This window comes from Lacerta agilis, chromosome 1, assembly GCF_009819535.1.
Source record: "Lacerta agilis isolate rLacAgi1 chromosome 1, rLacAgi1.pri, whole genome shotgun sequence".
In the NCBI taxonomy this organism is placed as follows: Eukaryota; Metazoa; Chordata; class Lepidosauria; order Squamata; family Lacertidae; genus Lacerta; species Lacerta agilis.
In genome coordinates, this window is record NC_046312.1 from 30,274,196 (window position 1) to 30,288,603 (window position 14,408).

The 14,408-nt window shown below is 41.6% G+C and overlaps 1 protein-coding gene across 6 annotated transcripts; it reads right to left on the minus strand.

Moving 5' to 3' along the window:
* Window positions 1-672: 672 nt before the first annotated feature.
* Window positions 673-13,268, minus strand: ZNF410 (zinc finger protein 410). 6 transcript variants are annotated; one of them, XM_033142902.1, is made up of 13 exons: window positions 13,168-13,252; window positions 12,317-12,397; window positions 11,135-11,324; window positions 9,272-9,407; window positions 8,233-8,451; window positions 7,761-7,952; window positions 5,630-5,789; window positions 4,917-5,098; window positions 4,059-4,148; window positions 3,498-3,623; window positions 2,882-3,019; window positions 2,408-2,540; window positions 673-1,352 (listed from the first exon to the last, which is right to left on the minus strand). In XM_033142902.1, the coding sequence occupies exons 3-12, from the start codon at window positions 11,165-11,167 to the stop codon at window positions 2,416-2,418; spliced, it is 1,401 nt and encodes a 466-aa protein (XP_032998793.1). In that variant the 5' UTR covers window positions 11,168-11,324; window positions 12,317-12,397; window positions 13,168-13,252; the 3' UTR covers window positions 673-1,352; window positions 2,408-2,415. The 6 variants fall into 6 exon arrangements, with proteins under 6 accessions (XP_032998793.1, XP_032998809.1, XP_032998801.1 ...); XM_033142918.1 differs by having other exon boundaries at window positions 12,317-12,400; window positions 13,168-13,241; XM_033142910.1 differs by lacking the exon at window positions 12,317-12,397 and having other exon boundaries at window positions 13,168-13,268.
* Window positions 13,269-14,408: the final 1,140 nt, after the last annotated feature.

A 14,408-nucleotide genomic window follows, 5' to 3' on the forward strand; every position in this document is an offset into this window, starting at 1 on the left:
GCAAAAAGATTTAAGACAGCCTCTGCACTTGCTTTTGAGCAAATGGGAGCACAGGAGCTGCCTTTAAACCCTTTGCAAAAGCTACTTTGAAACAGCTTGCAAGTACAGTTAACAATTTTTGTGCTGTATTCTTGTTCTAATGGTCTATAATTGTTTTTAAATATTTAAGCTGCTCAGAAAACTTTGTGAGTGGCACAAATACTGTATTATGCTTTGTCTGGGCCATATCAAACCATGTTAATTCTGAGCTCAGAGGCTGATTAAAAGAATTATGCATTTTCCTATTTTACAAGTTGAACTGTCTGAAGTAAATGAAAGCTTATGCTATAATAAATGTGCTTAACCTTAAAGGCATTACAAGATTCATTGTTTTCACCTTTTTATATGTTCACAAAAATATATGGCCTTTAAAATTAATGTAGAAAGATGACATCTTCCCCCCCCCCCCAAAGAAAAAGAATTATTTAAAGTGGAAGCTATATTTCTCTCTAACTATGAGAAGCTTCTGTACTGTTGGTACAGAGTGGCCAATGAGAACATTCCTGCTCATTTTTGTTCTATTTTTTCTGTTTAATTGTTTTACATATAATTGCTTGGTACCTGGCTTTAAGGTACCCAGCATCTTTGAATAGGCAAAGTTATGAATTAAGAAAAACACAAAATACACAAATATCAGGAGTTGGAAGTAGATAGTTTATTTACAACTGAAGAATACTGAATAGATTCTACCTCTGATTTTTTTTTAAATTAAGCCCTAATAATTAGAAATTAAAATCACAGCAAGAAGCAAGGGTGTCTGAGGCAATCCTCTGAACAACATCACGTCTTCAGTATGGAGCAGAAACCATATTAGAGAGTATATCCGCACCAAGCAAGGAGATGTGGAAGATCTGGCTCAAAGAGAAACCACAAACCACCTGATAATTCAGAAGCAAGAACAGAACTGCAGTGCCTTGTTGCAGAATTCACTACCATCTATAGATACTCCTCCAAGAAGAACGAGTCAATATAATGCTGAGCTTATGATCAGCTTCAGGAGAGAAAAAAGTGGCTTGGAACTAGTTCCAAGAGTATTACCTCCTCGCCTTTGGGGTGCCAGGTTCAATAGGAACAGTACCCTGTTCAGACATTAGTAAAAGCTCCTGAAGCCCTTCTTCAGAGGTTCCAGTGATTGAAGCAAACCATATTCCAGGCCTCTGGTCTGACAGGTCACAATAAGTACAATAGAGGCACAGCATAAACTCTGGGGATTCAAGTACCACATGGTTTCTTGAGCCCATCATCACACAAGCTTCTTCTTTAGCTTCATATCTTGTGTTGAATACTTCATTCATTTGCTCTTCCTTTTGTAACTGCAAATCAACACATTTTATTTTTATCAATACTAGTTCAGACTTGTTTATAAAAACGGAACGAATAATAGAATGATTCAAGCAACACACTGCTCTATTATATTTCACAGCATCTTTTTTTCTTTCTTTCAAGCCCTCTCTATATGACAAAATTACCAACACAGATGTATGGGAGAAGTACCTTTACTTGTAACACCTTCTAACATACAGTATTTGTTTTGAATGAAGGGCGTGGCTGATCAGTGCTAAGGCAGTGGGAGGAACTGCCACTTCCTAAGCCCTGCTGGCTCACTCCGGTCCGGGTAGAAGTTGGGCAGGGGCAGACCCATGCTCACACAAAAAGCTGAACAGAACATCTTTAGACTGCTTCACTTTTCTCACTCTAATACAAGTGTAAAATAGCCTCTTCAGGAGCAGAAGGCATCTTAGGATTCAACTCGTACTAAATATTCTGTGCCAGCAAAACATCGCAGGAGTACACACTTTGCCTGTGTCATATTATGAAAGATGGCATTGTGGGCTGGGAACAGCATGCTGACAGAGAACAGTCTTATTTTGCAAGAATTGTGTGACATTGTGGTACCACACCCAATCATTGTTCAGTGAACCAATGGATATAGTAAGGTTGTTACCAAAAGCCTTGCCTAGTCACCACAGTTAATAGACTGTAATATGCTTTTTAACTGAAACCAACAGGCACCAGCAGAGGTTATGATGTTTGTGTCAGACCAAGCTGTATGCCACTATAGCTATATAGCTTCCAGATCAAGTTAGTAGTAGTAGTAGTAGTAGTAATAATAATAATAATAATAATAATAATAATAATAATAATAATAATAAGCCTTCAATTTAAGATTGAATGGGGATTTTCTTTTAAACCTATCATTACTATAATCTTCCATCAAAATTTCAAACAAATATTCTTAAGACTAAATAATAACCCAAAGCCTCGCTGCTATCAAATTCTCGAATAGTCGAAAAGGTGAAGTTTTCCTGCACTTTCAAGAGACTAGAAGTATGCTGTTCAGAAAGAAATAGAAGTCTTTTAGGCTGACCTGTAGATTTACTGTAGTAAAGATGACACCCCATAGGAGTGTCTTGATGTTGACATGGGCATCAGGTGATGAGATGGCAAAACCACATCAGATGCAGCATGGAGAGAGTTTGTTGTTGCTTCAGCAAGAACTTCTGCAAATCAAACGGGAGACTAAGTTGTGCTTTGTAAAATGTTCATTGGGGATTATTTTCTCAAGCAACCCAATCTTCAGACAAAAAATGAAGTGTGCAATATGTAGATGTATTAGACTAGAGCAAATATAAGAAACAGTGGCTAAATCAGCACTCAGGAAAACATATACAATATCAGAAACCAATAAAAAAGTATTATTATTGCATCCCACCCTTCCTACTGAAACTATGTGTTGGAACTCCAATAAATTATCCCATTTAAGACTATGCTGATAGAAAGCTATCCCCTTCCAACTCAGCTTCTGTAAACATTACATTGCCAATAGAAATATTTTTCTCACCTTCCTTTACACCAATAATTGATTCTGTGTCTGGCAAATGCAAGGATTCTACACCAAGGCTGGGAGGTGAGCTCATGGACACCAGATTCTTACTGTGCACTTCAGATTCTTCCAACAAACTACTGCCCATCAACGATTCTGTTGCAAAAACAAAACAAAACACCAAGTTGAGGAGCAACAGCATCAGTGTCCACCATCACACAGAGAGGGATTTCTGCTTCACAAATCTGAAGAATGTGGACAATTGTTTTCTCACTAATCCTTATCCAAGATTTCTTCTTCATTACCTGTATTTGCAGGAGGAATGTTTATATACAGAGTATATTTTGAGATGTGGGCATACACATCTGAAAAGCACAACTTTACTTACACAGATCAATTTTATAACTGTTTTTCAAAGCTGAGAAATAGTTAATGCTTTGTGGTCAAACACTCTTAGCCTCTCTGTTCCTGCAGTCTCTTCATGTGATATATTTCAAATCCTCAGAAAGCCACATTTCTGTCGCCATCTCATGCTAACACTTCTATGGCAGAACAGGTTCTCTTTCTCAACTCGACCCTTCTCATTACTATTTGAAAGATCCAGTCATACATTCCCATTCTACTTGATTCCTACCTGTTTGTTCATGCTGTCTGTTGCTATCTGTTCCAACTCTGGAATGATGTTTCTTCATGTGTACATTCCTACTACCACTCTGAGAAAATGTCTTCCCACATATTTGACACTGGTGGGGCTTTACTCCTGAAAACAATATACAATAATTGCTAGAGCATAGCATGAAATATCCATTTTCTATGCTTAAGTAGTTTTCATTTCTCTTGAATTCAGACACCAAAGGCTTAGCTTTAGAAAGGCCTATCAAGTTCACAGTCAAATTTTGTCAGGAAATTTGAGCAATTTAGAGTCTCAGGCCTGTATGTACAAGAAGCCTTTGACCTAGAGATTGTAAGATCTGACTTTGTCACACCCACAATTGTATATTCTAGGCAAGATGCAGTTTTTAGCCTACACCTTGGAAATTATGAGGCTCAAGAGAAGAAAAGGGAAGACAGCATAAAAAGCAAAGGGGGAAGCACATTAGTAATTTTTCAGTAAGACCTAGGGAACAATGTCCTGCTGTCTTCAAGATACATGCTGTCTGTTGTATGGGTATCTCAAGGAATGAAGTCCCCTTACCTGAATGGACAACTAGGTGTTTCCGAAGGCTGGAGTATTCAGCAAAGGAGCGACCACAGCCCTGAGCCTCACACAAGAAGGGCTTTTCCCCTGCATTGAAGCATTTGCTTCAGTTAATTCAAAAAGTCACTTGAATTGCATATGGCCTCATATGCAAGGATCCACTTCTTTCTATTAAGTTGCCGTTTCTCAAATTCAGTCACATACCTTTCGTTGTTTACATGAGCTCTTCATTGGCTATCAAACATTAGCGCTGAAGCTTTCTACTTGGAGAGTGAAAACACAATTTCTCCAAGACTGGAAATCCCCAGAAATTTAATATAATAACCACCAACATGGATTGCTATTATATACCTTTTGATCAGCTAAATGAGGTGTGAGAAACCTTTGGGCTGGTTCACATCACCCGCTAAGCCAAACCTTGACTTATTGAGACCATACACAGAGGAGCTCATATCCTCGTTGCTCCTCCCTGGTCCTCTTTGCTGCTGTGCCAAACCAGGTTTAGCTTAGTGGGTCATCTGAATCAGCTTTCTCCTCCCTAGCTGTAACATAGCCAGCATTTGGCCCTCATAAACAGCACCCAGGTGGAAATCACTGAAGTGTCCAGGAAGATCCGGACATATAGCAATCCATGTTGGAAGTGTAGATTTTGCCTAATTTCATTAAAAATACCTCAAAGCTCAACAACTTCGGCAACCCTAAATACTGTAAATACTTCATAACAGGCAGAGAGGCAGCAGCTGCCCAGTCAGTGCCATGCTCATAATCTGACTGATAGAAATGGAGAGAAACTTCTTTTAACACTTGAATACTGGAACAAAAGAAGAATTTGAAAAAAGGGGGGATGGTACACACCAGTATGAATCCGCAGGTGATTCTTCAGGTTCCCAGCTGTCGTGAACTGCTTCCCACAACCTAGCTCGGTGCAGATGAATGGTTTCTCACCATTGTGCGTTCTCATGTGCACCTTCAGCCTCTGCAGGACATAGAAGCTTTTCCCGCAATCTTTTGCTGGACAAATGAAGGAACGGTCATTCCTGGAAAACAACATCACTTTCATGGCACTATTATACATGCTGCTGTAATCAAGTAGTCCTCTGCTGGTGTTATGGCTTTCCTTAATGTGGTGTTGTATGCATTTTTGTTTTTATTTCAGTTCAAAATGAAGGGGCTGAAAAGTGACATGGCCAGTTACTGGTCCCACCTGAAGTAACAGTTAAAGTAAAATGAAGAGGCTGCATTTTCCTTGCCTTACACTGTATAAATAATTTTAATAAACCAGATATTCTCATTTAAAAGTTTAGGTTACATATAACGTACATAAAACAAATGAGTTTTGTTTGGGCCAGTTGCAAATCACAAGCCACTCCCAGGCAGTTAAAACACACAAACAGTGTTTTAAAAACCACATTGAGTGTATTTCCAAAATAGAGATAGGCTTTATCTGTTTCAGATTTCTGTACTTTGGTTGACTCTCTGAATCTGATCGTTCCATAGCAGGACCACTCATATAGCTGCATACTGTCTGCAGTGCTCAGCAAAGTCATAGCTATAGCAACTTTATGCACCTGTGAGTCTTTAAGTGATATTTGAAGTGGGCCGGCCACACAAATGTCCTGTCACAGCCTTCAACTGTACATTTCAACTTTTTCTCCACCCGAGGCAAGTGAGGAATAGGGCTGGATTCTTTCGGTTGAGGGTCTCCTGAGCAAACATGAACATTTTCACCTGGAAGGGGTAAAAAAAGAAAGAATGCAATGGTAAGATGACAATGATACATAGGAGGGGGGGAACTCACTTAAATACATTTAAAAAGAGAAACATTTCTGCTCATTTTGTTTACTCAGCCCCCTGAAGTGGATGCTTTACTTCAAATCTGCACTCTCCCAAATTTTCTGGAGGTTCAATTTTCTTCTGCAAAAGTTACCATTTCTAGGGGCAGGAGCAGTGGGGGTGGTGAAACACTAGCATAGAAAGCTGCTTTATAACCAGTCACCACTGGTCCATCTGGCTTAGCACTGACCGCTCTGACTAGTACATTTCCAAGGGTTTCAGACTGGAAGCATTCCCAGTCCTACCTGGAGAGATTGAGCCTTCATCCAAAGCAAGTGCTCTGCCAACGGAGCTATAATCCTTTCCCAAAGGTAGGGGGAGGGTAGAGAAGGCACGTTAAAACAATAAACCACTACCTTCCACATTTTTGCATACCTGTTCACATTCAATGTTACCCTGACTTGCTGTTGCTGCTTAGTCACCTTCTTAAAAACAAAACACAAAACTTGAAAGGGCTTCTTCACTATGTGATCCCAGCCAACTCACAGATCTCATAGTAAAACTGGCACCACGTGCCCAGCTGTAGTTGTGTGACAACAGCAAGGGCAAACAATGCTGTTCAATTGCTCTCACACTTATGGGGGGAAAGAGACAACTGAGAGGACTCATACCATGTTATGCTGGCAGTTTCACTATCTTACTATAATTATGCAGCATATTTTTCTCCTGACTGAGCTCCCATCGCACATAGTTAGGCATGCCTAATGGACAGAACAGGCATGGAGATGTGCATCCCATTATAAGCAGTGTGGTACAAACAGATGAAGTTGCAGCGGAATGCAAATAATTTCTATTTGAATGTTTTACATCCAATGGAATGTGCGTCCCAATCTCATTGGCAAGAAATCAACGACACACAATTGGATTGAGGAAGGGAACATCAAGGCTGGTTACCTCAGCAATGGAGCTGCATTTGCCAAGCATCAGCAATTCCCAGGTATACCTGGCCTTCAGCAGATTGCATGGCCCAGCAGTCATGCAGCAACAACTGGCGAAAACAGCTCAGAGCCAGGAGCTACTAAACCCCAGAACTCCGTTTACCCTCACAGCCATGCACAGGCATGGCCAGGTGCTGTTGTGACTGCACAACAGCACCTTTATTAACTAGTGCATAACTTATGGGATCCATTACCTCTGCTAGAGATCAGAGTAGCCTCTGGTCCTGCTCCAAAGACAAACGGAAATTATATGATAGGAATATAGGAAGTATACCACACCATTGGTCAATCTGCAACACTATTGTCTACACTGAGCAGCAGCTCCTCTCCAAAATTTCAGAGGGGGTCTCTCCCAGCCCGCCCTGGAAATGCTGGGGGATGAATCTGAGTTAATTTTAATATAATTATATGCATCAAATTTATATTTTTGTTGTTGTTCAATATTTTCCCAGATTATTCATTATTCACTATGACTCATCACTGCATTTTGGATTGTCCTGGCCCTGAATACCACCATTTGGTATCCAAGCCCCAAAACAAAGTCCTGTTTGAATGCGTTTTGGCTGATGAAACTGCTGATGAAAGTAATGGTTTCATCAGTGTGTGGTGATTTAGACCCATAACTTAGTAGCAGTTGCCAGGACATTACCATGTTCGCTTCTACGTAGCTGCATCTTATTTCAGATTTCATGATATAGCAGTATGTTGCGATGTTTAGCTGGTGAAATATCATGATATCGAAAACCAGATATCACCCAGCCCTATTAGGGACATTGAAAGTTTTTTACCTTAAAAGGCAGGAAGTAAATGACTGAAGATCTCAACAACATATAAGCTTTACAAGATTTCCTAAACTCATTTTATGGGTGAAAGTAACATTATACCTTGAAAATGGAAAAAAACCCAACAGAAATAAAAGCCCTCTTACCATTATTGCTTGCTTTGGCATTCTTTGCGAGCTGTGCTCGAGTGGCAGCAATCAAACTGTCATGAGCCAGTTCCTGCACTCGCAAAAACCATGGGGTACTGCTGTCGGTGCTATCATTCGAGAAGAAATCATTCCCAGAATCTTCTGCTTCATCTTGGACAAACACCAAGTGCTCTGAGGGAGAACCTAGGCCTAGAAGGGAGGCAGTTTTCATGAGACTATAAGAAGGGGAGCAAAATCTCTTGCTTCCCACAATATCACAATGAACCTCTACAGCAGGGGTGGCTAATCTGTAGCCCTCAATATGTCATTGCACAGCAAGTCCCTTCTGCCCCAGCCAGCATGGTCAACGGCCAGAGCAGATGGGAGCTTTAGTTCAGCATCATCTGGAGGTGCCACAGGTTAGCTTCCCTGCTCTCCAGCCACTTTACCCAAATCTCTTTCTGTGCTTTGAAGTGCTTGAAGGAGTTACCTGTTCTTGTTAAATTGAGAAGGATAAAAGAAGTGCTATCAGTGGGTTGGAGGTCTTGCAATAAGCTAGACGTATCAGGGCTTGGCAGAAGCTCAGGTGGTTTCTGTACTGTTTGTGCCCTTGTCTCCTCACCATCAGGGCCAACATTCACCTGGAGGCTTCGCAAAACAGCAGAAGAGGAGACATCCTTTGAGGAGCTAGTATGACCTGGAGAGTCATCTAATGAAGAAAATGAAATTTTAAAAAGCATTTGTGAGATTATGCATTGCATTCAAGACAATCATGCTTTCAGCACAAATGTGATAGAAAACTATTATATAACCAGTAACCTTAGTAGTACATTTAATTTTTTTTTAGTTTTTATTTATACTTTTCAAGTTTATACATTTCATTAGTTGTACAATCAATTTAACATTTCAAAGTTTGACTTCCTTCCCCCTCTTTCTGCGGTTCCTTAAATTTATTTTCTAATATCTTCTGCATATCCAAATTCATTTACTTTGCTCATTTAATTATCTACTTTAAATATATACTCTTATGAAACTGCAGGTTATTACAATAACTATCAATGTTTTTATGTGTTTGCAATTTATCTATAAATATTCAATAAACCATTTCCATTATTTTATAAAAAGTTTGTTATCTTGATTTCTTATTCTTCCGGTAAATTTCGCCATTTTTGCATATTCCACAAGTAAGAGAGTGGATTCTGGCAAAGCTGCTAGCAATGCTCTAATTAACATTAAACAACTTAATGAACGTTTAATATTAATTAGAGGATTGCTAGCAGCTTTGCCAGAATCTACTCTATTACATTTTTATCTCACCATTCCTTGAAAAAGAACTGAACTTTAATAACTGTGCATTACAGGAGTATCCCACATCTAAACACAGCATTCACTCCTATGCACACTTACCTGGAAGCAAGCCAAACTGAACTCAGTGGGACTGACTTCCATGTAGACACACATGGAACTGTGTTGTTAATATCTTAAAAATGCAAATAGCATTTTTAGCATAATCAGGCTTCAGGTTTTACCTGGCAACATCAGTCTGTTGCATTCTTGGGGTTCAGTAACAGGAAGGAGAGACAAACAGGTTATATCTTTAGGTTCTGATTCCACAAGCTCCTGTCCTAGTGGAATAGATGTGTTCTGAACAAATTGAACCAGCAGCTAGGGGGAAAGCAAAGATATTAAAGCAGCAGCAAATGCTTAGATCTGAAGCTGAATGCTTTCTGTCAATTCGCCCCGGTTCCCATTCTACAACTTCAGCTGCAAAAGGCAGTAACACAGAGAAATGGTTCATAAACTACACTGTAGCGAATATACTACAAGTAAATATTCTGTCATTCTGAGCTCAACCAAGAAACAATAAGAAATCAACAATGTGAAATAATTACTCATCACTGACTCTGAACTCTTATTTCACTGTGCAAATTTTAATTCTTAGGGTAACAAGCATAAATGTTACAAGCCCTGTTCTTTGCCTAAATTCACAACTACTGTTGCCTTTGCACAGTAGTTAGTTCATTGGTCTGTATTTTCCACAATAATGGCAGCACAACTCTTCAGGGTTTTACACTGGGGCCTCTCTCAGCCCTACCTGGACGTGCAGGGGCTAAGCCTGGCACTTTCTGCATGCAAAGCAGAAAATCTACCACTCAGCTATGGTCCTTCCCCAGCTTGATTTTGAGCTGAAAAGAAGCAACAGGTAACATAATCTATATGAATCACCCCAAAACACTTCTGCACTAGTCACAGAGTATAGGCCATATTACACATGCTGTTAAATACAGGTGAAACTCGAAAAATTAGAATATCGTGGAAAAGTCCATTTATGTAAGCAATTGTTTTCATTAGCTACTGGAGTTTAATATATGAGATAGACTCATGACATGCAAAGCGAGATATGTCAAGCCTTTGCTTGTTATAATTGTGATGATTATGGCGTGCACCTGATGAAAACCCCAAAGTTGAGATTGTGAATTTGGGGTTCTCATCAGCTGTATGCCATAATCATCACAATTATAACAAATAAAGGCTTGACATATCTCGCTTTGCATGTCATGAGTCTATCTCATATATTAGTTTCACCTTTTAAGTTGAATTACTGAAAGAAACGAACCTTTCCACGATATTCTAATTTTTCGAGTTTCACCTGTATATATCTTAATGTCACATGTATTTTTTATACACTATATGTGGTATATACTGTCACATGTATTTTTATACACTATATGTGGTATATTTTGTGGAGAATCAAAACCATAATAAGCAGCCTTCTTTTCTCTGCACATCTGGTTCCAATGGAAACAACTCCCCAAAGCTGATGATGGCAGTTTTCCTCTATACTAAATTACATCAATGGCAGCTTCTTTCGCATGCCAAATAGCAGTTGGGGAAGGGGGGACAGGACAGTGGAGAAGGAGTAAAGGATTAGTACACCCCTTCCTTTCATTCTGACTAGCCTCCTTGTCAGCTTTTTTACCATGAAGGCCATAAGCATAACTGCTCTGAGCTGGAAGTCTTTATGTCAAGCAATTGGGTGCTATTGGTACCGCAGAGTTTTTACATTAAGAGCCAAGTAGACTGTTAAACATTTTTAAATTGTGACCTCTGTGCATTGCAATGCTACATGGGCTTACTCGGAAGTAAGTCACATTGTGAGGCCCACTCCTGCTTAAGTGTCACTTGTGATTGTAGGTTTTCAAGGGAGACCTTGTGGGTGCAAATCAGATGAGCAATTTTGGAGCCATTAATGAAGCAAAAAAGATTGCACTGCTTCTATGCATGATAACCATATGCCAACTACACAAATTACTAGGAAAATTATCATTTGCCATAATGATAATTCCAGAATACAGCCATTGAGCCACAAAATAAATCTAGCGGTTGCTGACCTCTGGTTTAGACTCTAACTCATCCGATAACATTGATTCAAGTTTCCGATTCCCAAAGTCGATCTGGATAAGGCACAAAGCTTAAGAGTTCAAAGTGAACAACGTTCTGTGTTTATAAATATATTCCAGCCTCACAGCTTTGTGAGGATCTTCTTAGGAGAAGCCGTAGTAGAGAGCTATTCAGTTTAACCTGAAAAAAAACCAAATATTAAATATATGACCAACATATTGCCAGTCATGCTGCCATATTTTAAAACATACCGGTAATTATTTCTCACACAAAAAACAGCAGAAACATAGTGTGGATTCTCTTTGCTTTCTACCTCCACTCCATGCCCATTAAACTACAGCTGTTAAATTCCACTGCCAGAGGCCCAGACTTTGCCAGAGATCAGCCTCAAGAAACATTTACAGTTCTATGGTTCATTACAGGGATATAGCAATAACAATGAAAAGCTTTTATTTGAGCATTACAGAATATCATTAATTCCCTCCTACATAACTGCAACAAGCTTATTTTGTAGGTCAGGACCAAAATTTGGGTGCAAAAATAAACATTTTAATACATAAATACCAGCTCTTAAACAGCTGTCCATTCTCTCGTTTTCACATATGCCTAGAATTCGCTTCTTTCTCTCTTCCTTCAAACCCATTCCAGATAACAGTGCCATTGGTGTTACAACCACCATATACCCCCCATTTTACCTGGTTGTAGAACAATGATTATAACCTCCATGTCCTTACTCAGAGGAAGTGCAATTCCTATACAAAGTGAGCAGCCATAATCCTTAATGCTACAGCACCCAACGGGATATCACTACATTATAAGCTGTACAGCATTTGCACATACTGTACTGTATGTTCAAAAATGGGAGCTACTACATCCATTAGGAAGCGCAACAGGGATGCCTGGGTAAGGCCACAAGTCAGAAGCTGAATAGCAACACGGGGGTGGGAATCCAACTAGTGGTAACACTGCTAGTGTCCAGTGTGGGAGGGAAAACATACTCAAAGACAGTAGGAATTGTTGCCAGTCCGCCCCACTTGACTGCATGGGCCCTGGCAGCCACCTGTGTGTGCCACTCCCAGGTGCTGATGTCAGGGCTGGATGTGTTCAAGACCTCTTAATCCCGATTCCCAAGCAATATGTCTTTATGTCTGTCTTAAAACCAATTTGCTCACACGTGTCCTCGGTTTTCACTGCCTCTTCCATCTCCCCCTCGTCATCTTCCTCTGCTGCCTATCCTCGATTGCCGCCCAGGACTGCTTATGGAGGGGCATAAATTCGACAAATAACAAAAATAATAAATATCCCGGCTATTATCATGCAAAGCTCTTCAGGGCAGGAGTCTGACTTTTTTTGTTGCAATAACCCTATGGTACCCCACGTGCGCTAAAGACCAAGCCTACTGGCTGCTGTTTGCTCTAAACTTTGGTGGTGGTCTCCAGTTTGTCCAAGATAGCCCTCGGATTCCTCCGTTATCAGTGGGAACCATCGCTATACCAAGGCTTAATCCTAAACTTTTCCTTACTTTGAACATTGAGGACAGCGAAGCCTTCCAACCACCCAAGGAGGCGGCGGTTCGTGAAGACCCGGGAGGGTCGGGGATAAGGAGGTTCATCCAACAAAACGACCCCTCGTGAAACACCGGAAAACTTTCCAGGGCCTAAACAACAACCAGGCCACCTTCTGGACGGAGTCAACCGGAATCACCCGCCAGCCCCTGGATCCGCATAAGCCCCCGCGGGCGGGCGGGCGCTGAGAGGGGAAGCAAAGATCCGTCCCATATCGGCGACAAGGCCAAGGCAGACCCAGGCCGCTCCCACGGCACCGAGAGCAGAGAGGGAAGGGTTCTCTCAAGGACCGGGCTGGACCCAATAACTGAGGGAAAGGGGGGGGCAGGTAGGCGGCGGGGGCGACACAGTGGCGAGACCACCCAGAGTCAGGGAAGGGAGCGCGTGGGCGGAGGGACGTAATCTCGCGCCCCCACTCCCCCCCCCCCAGCTCCTTCCCCGAGAGGAGCGTTTCTTACCGGCATCTCAGAATCGTCCGGATATGACGCGCGCAGCCATCGAAAATGCCTCGCTCCCATCGATAACAGACCATAGAGAGAGGGAGGGCAGAGAGAGGCGAGCGCGTCGCACCTTTGCTGCTCGGCCGGCCCTTAACAAACAAAAAAAACCCCACAACTGCGTAGAGGTAGAGAATTCGCCTCTGAATGCGTTACCCACTTCCGGTTTCCGTTGGAATACCGCCATATACGGAGCTGGTGCAGAATAGAGAACTAGAGTCCGTCCGTGGCACCTTAAAAAGCAGGGCGTTGTTTGTGTGTGTGTGTTTGTCATATGTGGGTTTTTGTTGTTGCTTTTGTTGCAGCGGACTAACGCAGCTCCCCGGCCCCCATTTCATGGTGCAAAATGGGAGAGTGGGTTGTACAGTGCCCTCTTTTATTTCGTTGCATTGCCCCCCCCCAAATGCTCGATTTAGAACCGGAAGTGAAAAATCTCACTGAGCCTGTGACTCTCTGCTGCACGACGCCGGCCAGGACGCCAGAATGACGGGTAGCTTCCGGCTAACATAGCAAGCGCCACCCCCTCTTCTGACGTCATGTTCTAGTAGCGTGGGGTGCTTCCTGCGTGTACTTACGGATGTTCTCTGGAATCTATTTACTATGCAGCGGTTTGATCACGTCCCAGTATATCTGACGGATTTTTTGGGTCCCTAGCCTGAAACCACATGCTTGCTCTCTAAACCAGACTGTCACTGATCCAGATAATTAATGGCCACAAATCTAATATTAAAAAATGGTAATGCTTAGAATCCGTGGGTTGAGTCGGGGTGTGTTTCGGTCTCTCTGGATATTAACCATCTGACTGTTGTAAACAAAATCTGCCCTTATTCCCTTATGGGGGACACAAGAGCCCTTATAGTGTCCTTTGTAGATTCTCCATCAGTAGGCGAAAATAACAGAGGCAACCAGAGAATATTGAGAAGCAAAGCAGCTAGTAAGCCTGATCTTTATTAACGCTGTTGCAACAGGGTGCTCCCTTCACACACAGGAGAGTGGAAGACCCAGAACAAAGGTGTGCCTGCCCTTAGACATTTTGAAATTCCCTGCCCTGGCTCAAGACCACCCCTCCACACACCATATATACATCACAGAAGGGGTGTAGCCCAAGACCACCCCCCAGATACACCATACCTTGTTGTTGTTGTTCAGTCATGTCCGACTCTTCGTAACCCCATGGACCAGAGCACGCCTATCTTTCACAT